Source organism: Hypomesus nipponensis, chromosome 9, assembly GCF_054491055.1.
Source record: "Hypomesus nipponensis isolate SF chromosome 9, ASM5449105v1, whole genome shotgun sequence".
Lineage (NCBI taxonomy): Eukaryota > Metazoa > Chordata > Actinopteri > Osmeriformes > Osmeridae > Hypomesus > Hypomesus nipponensis.
In genome coordinates, this window is record NC_140369.1 from 5,114,118 (window position 1) to 5,128,874 (window position 14,757).

Below are 14,757 nucleotides of genomic sequence, written 5' to 3' on the forward strand. Positions count from 1 at the left end.
TACCTCCTCCTCAACCTACTTATTATTGAGTTTTGTTTACTAATGTCACCACATCAACAAACATAAATGAAATGGCCCAATCTCGATCAACCGTCTTGCCTTTGTCTTCCTAGTTTGTCACTTAACCACCCTTCCCCCTGAATAGATAGATGTGTAGATCGATGTAATTCATACAGAAGAAGTACAACACAGGAAACCTTTTTGGGGGATTCTGACACCTCCAACAGTGAGGTGTGAACATTAGGAACCAGGAGGGAAATAGCCAGCCAAATGTACAACTTCCTGCATACTCAATGGGAAAACAGAGAAAAAAAACAAAAATAAAAATAAAAAAACAACTTCAGTCAGTTACTTGTTTTTGTCTTTTATTTCCAATTTACATTAATTAAAACCGTAACAAAAACAAAACCATGATCATCATCATCATCATCATAATAATGCTATTATTATTAATAATAATACTATTATTAATAATAAGAAATATACACACCCTCACACATGAATAGACTGTGTCCTGGGGTTAGGGACCGTTCTGTGCACAGACAGGGTGACAGGGTGTCTAGTGATACATTTCTCTGGACTGGGGGGCACAGAGGGGGGCCGGGCAGCTGGGTTTACGTCCTGGAGTGTGTTTGCCAGGGCACAGTGTACTTCCTGTGTGAGGGGTCAGCGGAGGCTGATGGGAGGAAGTGATGCGGGTAGGGGTGAGGGGGTAAACGTCATCAGGGGAGGGCTGGTGTTGGACGGGTCTCAGGGCTTCTCTCTAGATGTCTCCCGGCCAGGTTTAAAGGTTGGGGGTCTGTAAACTTCTGGGTCAAGGCCATACTTTGTTTAGTTGTTTTCTTGTTAGTGTGAGGTAGCTTAAAAAATCTTAACTAAAACAAAACAAAAAAGGAAGAAAAAAAAAGGAACTAGGAGGAATTTGGAATTTTGGAAGTCTCTTTTGATTGGCAGCTACAGGCCGAGGGGGCGGGGCAGCGGGGCAGGGACATTTGTCACCCTGAAAAACAAACTCCCAGGGTGCAATGTTCTCACTGACGACTGTATATATATATATGTATACACACACATATATATACATATATACATGTCACTACATATCAGTATCTGGTTGTTAAAAAATACAGACTTGTTTTACAACAATAGCACCATTGACTTTATTATAATACACAGTAACTTTCTGATACACACTGGCGGTCGAAATAGGAACACCTGCACTTACTACATAGCTAGATTTTTTGGTTTCAACAAGATAGTATGTGGATATGGAGCAGGAGAGGGAAGTGGAGAAGGGTGGGGAGAGGGATGGGGTGGGGTGGGGCTGAAGGTGTGTGAGTGTGTGGAGGGAGGGTGACTGATATACTATTGTACAGTATATATATGCTGCTCCTACTGGCTGCGACACACCTGGGACCCACACCTAAACAATAAATAAATAACACCATCACGTTTCTATTTGTCTCTCCCTGCCGTGGTCCCCTTGCCTTCAGGGGAGGGCTGCCCAGGATGGAGTAGGGGTGGGAGTGGGGGGGTCCGTAGGGGGGTTCTAGGAGAGAGAGAGGGGCGAGGGGGTCAGGGGAGACTGGAGGCGGTGCTGGATGACTCAGATGACTGCTGCTGGTGCCATTCAGTGCAGATATCCTAGGAGTACGACTTGGAAAAAGCACTTTTTACTTAGAAAAAAAGTCCCATTTAAAAAAAAAGTGTCTTGATCTTTCTTTTCTCTCTTTATTCCTTTTTTTCTTTTGAAGTGTGTGTTTCTCTCTCATCTTTTCTTTTTTTTTTTTTTGTTCTATTCCCGCTTCTCTTCTTCTTTCCATCCCTCTATCTTTACAAGAAACAGACTGCGCCAACGTCGACTCCGAACTCCTGGTCTGCTCCACCGATGTCCATGGGGGCAATGTCCACGATGGGCAGACGAGAGGTCTTCTGTGACTTGTACTCGATGACTGTCTTGCCCCACTGTCCTGTGTGTTTCTGTAGGGAGGAACAAATGCTGGTCAGAGGACTGCAGACACAACCACGGAACAGGGTGTGTGTACGCGCACGTGTGTGTGCACGTGTGCGTGTGTGTGCACGTGTTCTTGTGCGTGAAAGGCAGCAGCAGGGGTACGGAACGTGAGCGCACGGTAGTGACAGTGAGTAACAGAGAGAGAAAGAGAAATAGAGAGAGAAAAAGACAGAAAGAAAGACACGATCGTCCATTCATCCAGAGTATGCACGTGTCCTCCGCCTCTCCCCGTAGCCTAGCATCCAAGCCTCGCCTCGCCTCCCTCCGTCTCACCGTGCATCCGTCCTCCATGACGCTGTAGGTGAAGCGGCTGTTGCCCTCGGCTCGGATCTCCACGTCGTTGGAGCCCTGCAGCAGCACGGCCTTCTTCAGGTTACCCGCGGACGCGTCCATGTAGGCCACGCTGTTGCGGCAGTGATAGGTGAGGTTCTGGGCAGCCTCCGTGGACAGCAGCCTGAGGAAGGTCATCTGGATAGCGGCGGTGTTGGGAGCCAGGCTGTCGTCGCCGTAGCTGAACTGCAAGGGGGGGGCGACAGAGAGGAGGAGGGGAGGAGGAGGGGAGGAGGAGGAGGGGAAGGAGGATGGTTAAAGCTACACCAGACAGCTCTGCTGTGGTGAGCAAAGGAGATAGGGAACGTTCAGGGGGAGATGGGGAACGTTCAGTGGAGATGGGGAACGTTCAGGGGAGATGGGGAACATTCAGGGGGAGATGGGGAACGTTCAGGGGAGATGGGGAACGTTCAGGGGGAGATGGGGAACGTTCAGGGGAGAGACTTCTACTGCCTGAGATAAGCGCGTGTTGTCCTACAGAGAGACTCACGTGGAACCCTCCGTTCATGGTCTCTCCGAACCAGATGTGTTTGCGCTCCTTGGTCTTGCTGGACCACCAGTTCTTGCGTGGGATGCTGGCAGGCTTGGGGTGGACGCAGGACTCGCCAGTCTCCATGTTACAGAAGACCTTGATGGCGTCGATGGTGCAGCCCTGGTTGGGGTCGATCCAGTACTCTCCTGGAAACACATGCACATGGATCAGCTGTGGTTCCTACTTCTCTTTTTACCTACAAATATTCACTCCTTCTTTTTGTAACTCTAGTCTCTTTCTTGCTAAATTCTAGATTCTAGAATTCTAGAGTTAATGTTAGGGACCAGGTTAATGTATATTCCTACATTATTGCACCCATGGGCTACTGGCTTCGACAACGCCAATGTGCTCCTGACTAATGGTTTGCCCTACATCATTGCACCTACAGCTAATGGTTCCCGCCACATTAGTGCGCTCCTGGCTTACACGTCCTACTACACCAGTGCACCCCTGGATAATGGTTCCTACTGCATCCGTGCCCCCCCCCCCCCTGCGTGCCACTCACCGCTCTTCCAATCGGGGTGGCAGAGCTTGAGGTCTCTGCAGGTGCGGGCGGGGTTCTTCTTGGAGCCCTCGGGGCTGCGGATGTTCTCGATCTGGTTGTTGAGAGACTTGAGGGTGGCGTCCACCTCCACGTCGTGCTGGCGCAGGTTACTGGAGGCCTGGTCGGCACGCATGTACCTCAGGGGGTCAGGGGACTTCTCAAGCTGAGACAGGCCAGCGAAAGCGGACATGTCGATGCCTGGGCCGGGGGGCCCGGGAGGACCGGGGGGGCCAGAGTTACCAGGGGGACCCTGGATGGAGAGAGAAGTGTTACGTGGGGGCATGTTGGCTCAAGACTAAAGAAAACTCCCAGGAGAACTCAGAACTAGACGACACCTTGGGAGGAGCAATACAGTGAGACGTCCTCACCTCCAGATACTAATACTGTATAATGGACATGTATCAGTTTATAGTGTAAAGAGATATGGAAAGTAAAAGGACCTTCAAAGGTTCGTAACAGACTAAGCATTCTGCAATTTTAAATGTTGGTGTTATTCCTATGAGTCAAGCCTGTGTGTGAGTGAGTTCGTTGGGACACTTACGGAGGGACCGGTCTCTCCAGAGCGACCGCGGGGTCCGGGGGGTCCGATAGGTCCAGGAAGACCGTTGGAACCGTCCTTTCCACCGGGTCCAATAGGTCCAGGGGGTCCCTAAACACACAGAACATGGGCATCAGAGTCCGACTCAGGCACGGTTTGAGAGACGATCCTGACGTGGAGAGGCGTTCGTGTGCCCAGGTGTGAGGGCAGCTGGGATGGTGAGCGAGGCTGAATCTGAGCGGACACGTCTGTACTCACTCTGGCTCCAGAGGGGCCAGCAGGTCCAGATGCACCCTGGTCTCCAGCTTGACCCTGGGGGAAGACAGAGAGGCTCATGGGAAACGAGGACACACCCATTCAAAGGATTCCATCCAACAAATGCAGCTGTTTCAGTTAACATCCAGGATGATATATGTATCTGTGGAGGAAAACTTCATCTAAACATCGGCTGATCCATACATAGGACAGATGTGGAGCATCTGTGATCATGACTAGACCTCGTCTGTGGTTCCAGGGTACTCACGGGAGGTCCAGGAAGACCCTGCAGACCGGTGAAGCCTCTGTGTCCCTTCTGTCCCCTCTCTCCACCCTCACCAGCCTCTCCCTTGTCACCGCGAGGTCCTTGGGGTCCCTGAACCAAGAGAGTGATGCAACGTCAGCATTTTAGGCCTATGTCACCTGTGTGTCTGTCGTATGCTTGTGAGGATGTGTGTCTGCAAGAGAGATGTGTAATTGTAAGTCTGTGTGTGTGTGTGAAATGTGTAATGGTGTGTGTGTGTGTCATGTGTAATGGTGTGTGTGTGGTCCACTTACAGCCATTCCTCTGGCTCCAGCCGGTCCTGCGGGTCCAGCAGGTCCTTGGGCTCCCTAGATTAAAGCAAGATGAACCGTCAATCAAACAGAACCTTCTAGCTTGAATAAGTTCAACTAGGCTTGCAATCAAAGACTCCAGCAAACACAATCAACAATCCTTTTTGCAATTTTTTGGGGCCCTTTGGACAATGCCACAGAGATTAGTACTACACAGGTCAGCACTACAGAAATATGTACTACAAAGGATAGGAGACCAGAGGTCAGTACGACAGAGGTCTGTTGTCCAGAGGTCAGGCCTCCAGTGCAGCAGGTCAGTACGACGGTACTCACCGCCTCTCCTCTGTCTCCCTGCTTGCCGGTGGGACCGACAGGGCCGGAGGCTCCAGGGGCCCCTGGTGCACCAGGAGCTCCAGCGGGGCCTGTGTTACCACGGTCACCCTTGGGGTCAGAGGTCACAGAGCAGTCCAGTCAGTCAATGTATGTATAATGTACAATAATACTGAGGCTCATGCTACACTACTGCAGTGACATCATGCTTGTTCCTCTGTCCATCTGGAGTGAATGGAGACGAGGAGTCGTACCTTGATTCCAGTGGCACCATCTCTGCCAGGAGGACCATCAGATCCAGCATTGCCCTGTCAGACAACCAGACAGCGTCATATCAATAACTATGTTAAATCCACTGATCAATGAATCTTATAAATCAATGTATTCATCATTTTGTCCATCCATCTATCTATCTATCAGTCAGTCAGTCAATCAACCAGTCAATCAACCAGTCTATCTCCATCAATCAATCAAACTGACCTCTCTGCCGGGCTCTCCAGAAGGTCCAGTCAACCCAGGGGGTCCAACTGGGCCAGGGGGTCCGCGGTCTCCGCTTCCACCAGGAGATCCCTGTTTACCAGGCTCACCCTGAACACACAGCACACAATGGCACAGAGTCACCAACAGGGGGCGACAATCCGGATCCAGCTCAGATGGAGGGTAGGAAAGCAGCTAGAAGACCTAGCGTGGTATCAGTTGAAATGATGCATCCTCCAATGGTTATTGGCCAGTTGGATTTTTGACAGCTAAACCCCAAGGTGAGCCTTCATGTGATGGTCTGGCTAAAGAATCAGCATGTGGAAGACATCATCAGTTTGACATCTAGAATGTTTATTTCTCTATTTTCCTCTTCCCTTTATCTGCTTCGAATGGGGCGAATTTCTTTCCCTTCAGAATCTTGCCTTGTACATCATGTCATTTCAAATACTTAGTCAGAATCTATACAGACCAAGTCTTTTACCACTGAGGGACACATTACTGTGGCTGTCTGGCTTGTACATTAATTCAATCTAACAGCCTGATTCTTTGAGTCAGTCAGATTCTGTACAGTATGTGTGTGTGTGTGCCTGCGTGCTGTGTGTGTGTGTGTGTGTGTGTGAGAGAGAGACTTACAGAGGGTCCTGGAAGACCAGGGAAGCCTCTTTCTCCACGTTGACCAGGAAGACCAACAATCCCACGCTGTCCAGCCAGACCAGAAGGTCCTGAGGGGCCGTCGGGACCCTGGAGTGGAGAGAGAGACAGAGAGAGAGACAAAGAGAGAGAGAGAGAGAGAGAGAGAGAGAGAGAGAGAGAGAGAGAGAGAGAGCGGAAAGGAGGTGTTAAGGATGTTATTTTTCACAACCATTTCATGTGCTGTATTCTATGAGTTTCAAAAATAGGTTGAAACCCGTTTCTAATCTAACGGATAGATACTGCATCACTGCATCACATTAATCAAATAATCAAACACTTTTTAATGTATTCAATCAATTTCTATTATTAGGTTTGTATTTTTGTATTCAATAAGGTTCATGTTGTGTCAGAGTCAAGTGTGTTCTCATGTGTCCTGCTGGGAAGCAGGTTCATATCCTACAAGAAACCCTTGTCACACTCAAAATCACATCCTGACACCAAGATTCCATCTCTTGCTCCCTCTGGTTCACTGGTTCCAGTCAACCTCTGTTTAATCTGTTCTGTCACATCTGTCCCTAGTGTGTCAGCTCCTCACCTCATCCCCTCTCTCTCTCATCCCTCATCCCTCTCTCTCCTTTCTAGACGTATTCTCTCTCTCTTTCTCCCTCTGTCTCTTTCTCTAGCTTTCTCTCCCTCCCTCCATCTGTCTCTGTCTCCCTCCTGGGTCTCTCTCTTTCCCACCCTCTATCTCTCTCACTCTCTTCCTCGATCTGTCTCTCCCTCTTCCCCTCTTCTTACATCGCCCTCTCCGAACCATCCATGTGTGTGTGTGTGTGTGCTATAAATAAGTGATTCCACACCTGCGAGGTGTGTGAGGAAGACTGAGATGCTGTGATGGAGGTAGAAGTGTTTCTCTCCGCACATCTGTCCTCTTTGCTTGAGAGGGTGATTTGTAGACAATTTCCATACAGCCTGCTGTCAGCCATCCTATGTGGGTGTCAGTCAGTTTATGTTCTCTCTGTGTGAGTGCCGTGTAAGATCCTTCAGTCGTACTCTGCAATCATGTTGTCCATCTCTTTGTCGTTGTGTCTCCAGACTCTAAATGGTCTGGGCTACTGCCCCCGTGCTGAACCCCTGGCAAAAGTGAGCTGGGCAGCTGCACTTCCTGTCATGACAGATAAATAACCCTCCACACACAGGGGCAGCCAAAGGCTTTGGGAGACGACTCTCAGAACCTGTTTTCGACGTGCCAAAAGACCTTCCCGAGGTACCGGGGTGTGAGAGCGTTCTCCTTGGCTTTGATGTGGCTCCTCTTCCTGCCCTGTGTGCAGGTGTGCAGGTGTGGCAGGTGTGCAGGTGTGTATGTGATACTGCTCTGGGGCCAGTTGGGACCCGGGCGGGGAGGGAAGAGTGTGATGGGACGGGAACTCACGGGTGGGCCGTCCTCTCCCGAGTCTCCCTTCTCTCCGGGGGTGCCAGCGGCTCCACGCAGCCCAGCGTCTCCCTGTCGGCCTGGGGGACCGCCATCACCTCGGACACCCTTGGGACCATCTTTACCGGGAGGACCAGCGGGCCCAGAAGGACCGGGGTTACCCTGAGGCAAAGAAGAGGAGGAGAGATCGTCTGTCGATTAGAATCTATTCTTCAGATCCTTGAAGGGAGGACAGATATGACACTGTCATTCTCATAATCCAGAGTTCTAACTTGACTGGATGAGTAGGTCTGCTGTACTCACATTAGGACCTGGAGGTCCAACTCTGCCAGCCGCACCAGGGAAACCAGTCGCACCCTGTTAGAGAGAGAAGGGGGAGAGAGGGGGAGAGAGAGGGGGGGAGAGAGAGGGGGAGGTGCAGGGAGAAGAGCAAAGAGGAAAACAAGGATGACAACGTTAACTGCAGCAGTATATATTGTATCAAAATACAACCCCACCTGCTGAATATTCGACCTGATTTAATGAGGTGGAGAATGTGTTTTAGACAGGCGAGGAGGACTTACAGGAGGTCCCTGGGCTCCGCGAGCGCCTTTAGGTCCAGAAACTCCAGTTGGACCCTGAAATGTAAACCAGGATTATTAATTCATGATATGAACCTTGGGGGTCAGTCTTATTCGAAGCCTGAATACAAAGACAAAGATACACAGAGAAAGAAAAAGAGAGTGTGAGAGAGAGATAGAGAGAATGGATGTAAAGAGAGATAGAGAGAGGGAGAGAGGTACAGGGAGAGAAAGCTGGAAAGAGAGTGGTACAGAGAGAAAGAGAGAGAGAGAGAGAGAGAGAGAGAGAGAGAGAGAGAGAGACAGTAGACAGAGATGGAGAGAGGTACAGGGAGAGAGAGAGAGCGGTACAGAGAGAGAAAGGGGGAGAGAGAGAGGTAGACAGAATGAGAGAGAGGTCGAGACAGAGACAGAGAGATACCCACCGAAGGTCCTGGAGCACCAGAGGGTCCTTGGGGTCCGGGGGCCCCAGCGTCGCCCTTCTGGCCGCCCTCTCCCTGCTCTCCCTTGGCCCCAGGCTGGCCATCTGAACCCTGGGGAGGATGAAGACAGAGGCCCATCAGTACCGTTCCGTCGACTCACACACATGCCAACTGTCCTGGCCAGCAGCAGCACACTCACTTCAACACACTCCCAGGTAGAGGCTACCTAGTTTTACCAAACATTTTAGGCACGTTTATTGACTTCTCGTCTGTGTTACTATTCCGTAGACTGACAAGTGAAGCCATCATTCAATGACTTTGCATCATTGCCACTGAGGCATTTAAATGTTCTTCTGAGTTGGAGTCGATTGAAGTGGGTCGAACAATGGTGACCATTAGGGGTTGGTCATGACAGGAGCCTAATTAGAGGGCTTGGTTGCTTGAGGTGGTTGGATAATTGGCATCCACATGTCCAGGTTGTTAACGATTACTGAGAGAGACCTATCAAACTGGTCTAATTAAAGTTGTTAATAGCTGGTCAGTACATGGTTTAATCCATAACCATGAATAGTTTCATTACCAGCAATCCATAACTTCAGATCAGTTCTGACAGAAAGACTGAGGGGAAACAGAAATACTACTGTGAGGATTCTATGGAGACCAAATGCATTGATCTTTATCTGAGGTAATGTGTATCTACATTGTTGGTTATCATATTTTTATGTTATGATTGTTGTAGAATCCACCATTTTTATATTTTCAACTGATCGATAACTACTAGCAACTCACAATAAAAATAGAAGTCACTGTTTTTGTGAAACAGGAATTGTCTGCCTGACAATAAATCATCAATTCAACAACATAACATTTATCTATAATGACAGCACTAAGTAGAAAAACAAACAAATGGGGCTCGAACCAAATACAGACAATAAGATGTTAGACATGTTGTCTCTCGACCTCAGTCTGCAAACCGTATGGTATGTATGTTGTGTATGTTGTGTGTTGTGTGTTTGTGTACATTTCTATCTATGGGGGTGATTTCAGCAGATGTCAGAGGCGGGCTGTTCTGCAGAGGATACAGGACACACAAGACCCGGGTCGATAACACTCAGAAAAGTCCTCAAAGAACGTATATGAAGTGCGTTAGATTTGCCCCACAGCTTCATCACTCTAGGTCTGAGCCTGTGGCTTCTTTGACGTGGGGAATACGAATCAAGCACACCCGATTTGTTGTTCAATGAGCTGGTGATACTCACAGGAGGACCAGCAAAACCAGCAGGCCCGGGGGGTCCAGTCTCTCCTCTGTCCCCCTGGGAGGAGAGGACACAGGTAAGAAGTCAACATCAGGGGTGCAAATATCAACATGAAGCCTTCTGAGTTTCATCATCATTATTCTGTGTGTGTGTATGTTTGTGTATGTGTGCATTCAAGTGTGTGTGTGTGTGTGTGTGTAGGATACGTACAGGCGCTCCACGGGCCCCAGCAGCCCCAGATGGCCCAGCAGGTCCTGACTCTCCCTACAGGAGCACACAGGACAGAGGCTGCTGTCAGCGACACCTCCACCACAGTATAACACAACTGTTTATCCATGTCTGCATCGCAACGCATCATACAGTCTGTCTACAATACATCCACAATATGTCTCTGGATATCACCTGTCTAGGTGATCTATATCTACAGCACTCCTGATTACACCTCTCTATAGGATTTTTATATCTATGTTTATCTGTCTATGTAGAATGTGTCTATATTTATACTAAGTACAGTACCAGTCTATGTTCCAGTTTGTTTACATCTGTTTGTTTACATCTGTTTATATTTTTTTATGTCATGTAGCTCTCACCTTCTCTCCGTTGGGCCCAGCAGGACCAGGGGGTCCGATGGGGCCAGTCAAACCCTGTAGAGAAAGAGAGAGAGAGAGACAGAGAGACAGAGACAGAGAGAGGGAGAGAGAGGGAGAGAGGGAGACAGAGAGACAGAGAAACAGAGAGAGACGGACAGTAATGTAGGATGTTTCGGTATTTTGCATCAGTGTCCATGATTTGCATAAAACTATGAATAATTGAGCATGTGTGAAAGCATTGCCTGAGGGACTGAATGGTGAGTGGAATCATGATTGACATTAAGTTATGTGTGCAGGATAATAAGGATCCAAAAGAGTGAGAAATGTGTACTGTGTGCGCCCAAGATTGTATAAAATATGATTTCCAGCACCGTGGACTGTATTCCCTGCATGTGTGTCTGAAAGAAGATTTTGTAGTGAACTCACTCTGGATCCGTCCTTGCCAGAGGCACCCTCAGGTCCTTTCTCACCGTTGTCACCCTTTGGAAAACACACACATACACACAAGTTCAACAGGAAAGCTATGATGCCAATGACATAGAAAGTTCCTTGAAGGAGAATGCAAGTGAAATATTCTTTAGTTGGAGAGAGTGGTGACTCACTCTGTCACCCTTTGGTCCAGGGATACCGGAGGCTCCCCTCTCGCCGGGCATGCCCTGCAGACCAGGGGGTCCCTGGGCTCCGGGGGCCCCACCGGGCCCAATCGCTCCCTGGAATACAAAGAGAGGAAGGGAGGGAGAGAAAGAGACAGAGAGATAGAGAGAGGATGGGTGGGTGGGGGGTGGAAAAGACAAAAGGAGGCAGATAGAGACAAAAAAAAGAGAGTGAGAAAGAGTGACAGTAGCTGTAAGTAAAAACACATTTGCGATGAGGTGAGGTCACTGTGGTTTACAGCTCCTCCAGGCTTCACCCCCCCCCCCCCCCCCCCCCGCCGCTACTACACGTCATCTCCACGCTCACATTCTGATCTTAGCTTCCCTCAAACAATGCCTGCCGTGGGATTCTATTTCAGCCGTGTTTATATGTAACCACCTGACAGAGCAGGCAGAGCGTGAGCGCGCTCACAGCACGCCACACGCAGAGCCGTCCTCGCCGCGGCTGTCAGCGTTGCCCACAACATCCTTCCAAGTGAGATCAGTTGTCTCTCAGTCTCCCGTCGCTCGACGAGCAGTGTGCTGCCTGCATCTGCCCCCGATACTGAAGCTTCCAGCGGGAGCTTGCTAAAGGTTTCACAAATGTGTTTCTGCCCTCCCCCCTCCCACCTCCAGTTATCACACACCGTTTCTCTGCTCATCCCTCCCTCTAGCCTGGACCTTAATCCCAGCCTCAGTCTGTCCCCCCTCCCAGCCTTGCACTGAGGGGTGCTGTGGCTTGGGAGTAAACACAGCAGCAAAGCAGGCTTTACCAAATCAAAGGCAGTAATTAGGTTCTCTGAAATCCCCACCACCTCCACCACCTCCATCCCTGAAGCCCACACCTCGTCTAAAACACACTGATTGTCGGACACACCAAAAAACCTGGCGATGGTTTAGTTCCAAGGTTTCTCAGCTAAAGCCGTCTACTGAACATCTCTGCAACACTGCCCAGAATTAATATTTGGTAGCTAGCTTCAAATGTTGCAATGCTACAGCTTTCAGTTGCTAACATCACAACTAGATAGCAGTCTCTGTGTATCATCTGAGACTGTGTTGCCTAGTCAGTGGCTGACGTGGTGTTGGGTTGGTTGGTGGGCTCACCTTGGGTCCGTCAGTTCCAGGAGTTCCAGGCAGACCTCGAGGCCCCTGCAGACCCTGAGGTCCAGCGCCTCCTCTCTCTCCTGGGAAACCTCGCTCACCCTACAGGGGACCAACCACACAAACGTTCAGCTCAACTCAGCTCGGTTCAATTCTAGGTATCCGATGAGATTTGGCAAAATGTGAAAAAATATCAAAAGAACATTTTGATTTAACGTAAGGCGACATTGTCACAACAGATACAACCTGTTCATGGATAGAACCTTTAGGAAACTACTAGGACTGTGAACCAACGGTTGGACCATTGTTACTAGGTTGTTGGGTAATGAACCAATTGATGCAGCTTATTAATCAATAGTCAGTGAACTCACTCTGGGTCCAGTAGCACCAGCAGCTCCTCCCTCTCCTGGAACACCCTGAACAGGAAGCAGACAGAGCTTATTGTCATGCAAATACATTGCCATAGTTACAAATTAGACAGGCTAACCTGACATTCATTATCTGGGGGTCATTCAAATGTCTCAGCTGTGAATAAACGCGATTACATATCTAATATGCAGAAAGGCTCAGTATCGGAAATGGAAAAAACATTCTAGAACTCTTTTTGGGCCTTCGCTAATTCTCCAGGGTTGGTTCTTCCTGTTCTGTAGAGAAACTGTAATGTAAAAACTGCTCTGTAATATGATGGGTCAGGGTTCAAGGGTCAGGGGTCAGAGGATGAGCACCCACCTGGTCACCGGGCTTGCCTCCCTCACCTGGGGGGCCGGGAGGTCCAGGGAGACCCTGCACACAGGGAAACAGACATTCAGAAACAACCCAACTGTGGTGAAAGGTAAGACTACAGCTAGTACAGGTGAGAGTAGAGCTAGTCAGGTAAGAGGATAGCTAGTCAGGTAAGACTACAGCTAGTCAGGTAAGAGGATAGCTAGCACAGGTAAGACTACAGCTAGTCAGGTAAGACTACAGCTAGTCAGGTAAGAGGATAGCTAGCACAGGTAAGACTACAGCTAGTCAGGTAAGACTACAGCTAGTCAGGTAAGAGGATAGCTAGCACAGGTAAGACTACAGCTAGTCAGGTAAGACTACAGCTAGTCAGGTAAGAGGATAGCTAGCACAGGTAAGACTACAGCTAGTCAGGTAAGAGGATAGCTAGCACAGGTAAGACTACAGCTAGTCAGGTAAGACTACAGCTAGTACAGGTAAGAGTACAGCTCCAAAGCAGGTTGTCACGGTAGCATCCCAGCATTCCCAGGTACAGATGGAGACTCACCTGGAATCCAGAAGGTCCAGGCTGCCCCTGCTCTCCTCTCTCTCCAGCAGGTCCCTGCGGTGATGGGAAACACGGTGAGGTAAGGTACAACCACCCCAGCTGATGTCCATGCAGTCTGTTTACCTTCATCACTATTATAATCAAATCAGCTTTACTTAAAGATCTTAGTTCAGTTAAATTAGGAGTGGGAAATTTAACAAGACTATAACTAATTGAAGATGATTGAGATAGATTGATACAAAAGCCTTGATTACGTTTTTTATCGTACAGCTGCCCACCCTGTGTTCAGCGTATTAGCTGTGTTTCCAAAACATGTGAACTTCTCATTACTTTCTTATCAAGGACATTGGAGACAAGCTCCCTGCCCCGCCACAGTTCACATGGGGAGTCAAGAGAGCAAATTGAGAAAAGTGGATAAGATCAGAGAGAGGAAAACAGAGAGACTGTGGGATTGTGGGATACGTACGGCGGGTCCTGGAGGTCCAGCAGCTCCTGTCTCTCCATCCTTACCAGGAAGACCCTGAGGGGAGAGGGAGAGAGATAGAGAGACATAGAGAGAGAGAGAGAGAGAGAGAGAGAGAGAGAGAGAGAGACAGAGAGACAGAGAGAGATAGAGAGAGGGATAGAGAGATAGAGAGATAGAGGGATAGAGAGGGATGGAGAAAGAGAAAGAGAGCGAGAAAGAGAGACAAAGATAGGGTGAGGGATAGAGAGAGAGGGGTGGAGAGAGAGATATTAAAAGAGACAGAGAGTAGAAGAATATCAGTTAGAGGCCATAGGCTATGAGATCCACTAAAAGACAAGTAGTTTTAATTAGAACTGTCACTGCTCGACTCGTCAGAGAAGACTACATCACTAGCTCTGGGAGATGATAAGACTACATCACTAGCTCTGGGAGATGATAAGACTACATCACTAGCTCTGGGAGATGATAAGACTACATCACTAGCTCTGGGAGATGATAAGACTACATCACTAGCTCTGGGAGATGATAAGACTACATCACTAGCTCTGGGAGATGATAAGACTACATCACTAGCTCTGGGAGATGATAAGACTACATCACTAGCTCTGGGAGATGATAAGACTACATCACTAGCTCTGGGAGATGATAAGACTACATCACTAGCTCTGGGAGATGATAAGACTACATCACTAGCTCTGGGAGATGATAAGACTACATCACTAGCTCTGGGAGATGAGCCGGACAGGGTCTGTGCATATATCTGAATGTGTACTGTATGCCAGCCGCAACTAAGAGTGTGGACTAAAACTGATAGGATACA

The 14,757-nt window shown here is 48.9% G+C and overlaps 1 protein-coding gene across 2 annotated transcripts in view; it reads right to left on the reverse strand.

Moving 5' to 3' along the window:
* Window positions 1-348: 348 nt before the first annotated feature.
* col2a1b (collagen, type II, alpha 1b) overlaps window positions 349-14,757 on the reverse strand; it is a 43,999-nt gene continuing 29,590 nt past the window's right edge. For both annotated transcript variants that reach the window (XM_084705988.1, XM_084705987.1), the window contains 26 exons: window positions 13,938-13,991; window positions 13,472-13,525; window positions 12,931-12,984; window positions 12,573-12,617; window positions 12,205-12,303; window positions 11,071-11,178; window positions 10,895-10,948; window positions 10,469-10,522; window positions 10,089-10,142; window positions 9,882-9,935; window positions 8,626-8,733; window positions 8,204-8,257; window positions 7,944-7,997; window positions 7,641-7,802; window positions 6,209-6,316; window positions 5,576-5,683; window positions 5,350-5,403; window positions 5,099-5,206; window positions 4,769-4,822; window positions 4,479-4,586; window positions 4,214-4,267; window positions 3,959-4,066; window positions 3,379-3,667; window positions 2,832-3,019; window positions 2,285-2,527; window positions 349-1,977 (listed from right to left, as the gene is read on the reverse strand). In XM_084705988.1, coding sequence (XP_084562114.1) covers window positions 1,831-1,977; window positions 2,285-2,527; window positions 2,832-3,019; window positions 3,379-3,667; window positions 3,959-4,066; window positions 4,214-4,267; window positions 4,479-4,586; window positions 4,769-4,822; window positions 5,099-5,206; window positions 5,350-5,403; window positions 5,576-5,683; window positions 6,209-6,316; window positions 7,641-7,802; window positions 7,944-7,997; window positions 8,204-8,257; window positions 8,626-8,733; window positions 9,882-9,935; window positions 10,089-10,142; window positions 10,469-10,522; window positions 10,895-10,948; window positions 11,071-11,178; window positions 12,205-12,303; window positions 12,573-12,617; window positions 12,931-12,984; window positions 13,472-13,525; window positions 13,938-13,991 — 2,577 coding nt within the window. In that variant the 3' untranslated portion in view covers window positions 349-1,830. The remainder of the gene's footprint in view (window positions 1,978-2,284; window positions 2,528-2,831; window positions 3,020-3,378; window positions 3,668-3,958; window positions 4,067-4,213; window positions 4,268-4,478; window positions 4,587-4,768; window positions 4,823-5,098; window positions 5,207-5,349; window positions 5,404-5,575; window positions 5,684-6,208; window positions 6,317-7,640; window positions 7,803-7,943; window positions 7,998-8,203; window positions 8,258-8,625; window positions 8,734-9,881; window positions 9,936-10,088; window positions 10,143-10,468; window positions 10,523-10,894; window positions 10,949-11,070; window positions 11,179-12,204; window positions 12,304-12,572; window positions 12,618-12,930; window positions 12,985-13,471; window positions 13,526-13,937; window positions 13,992-14,757) is intronic.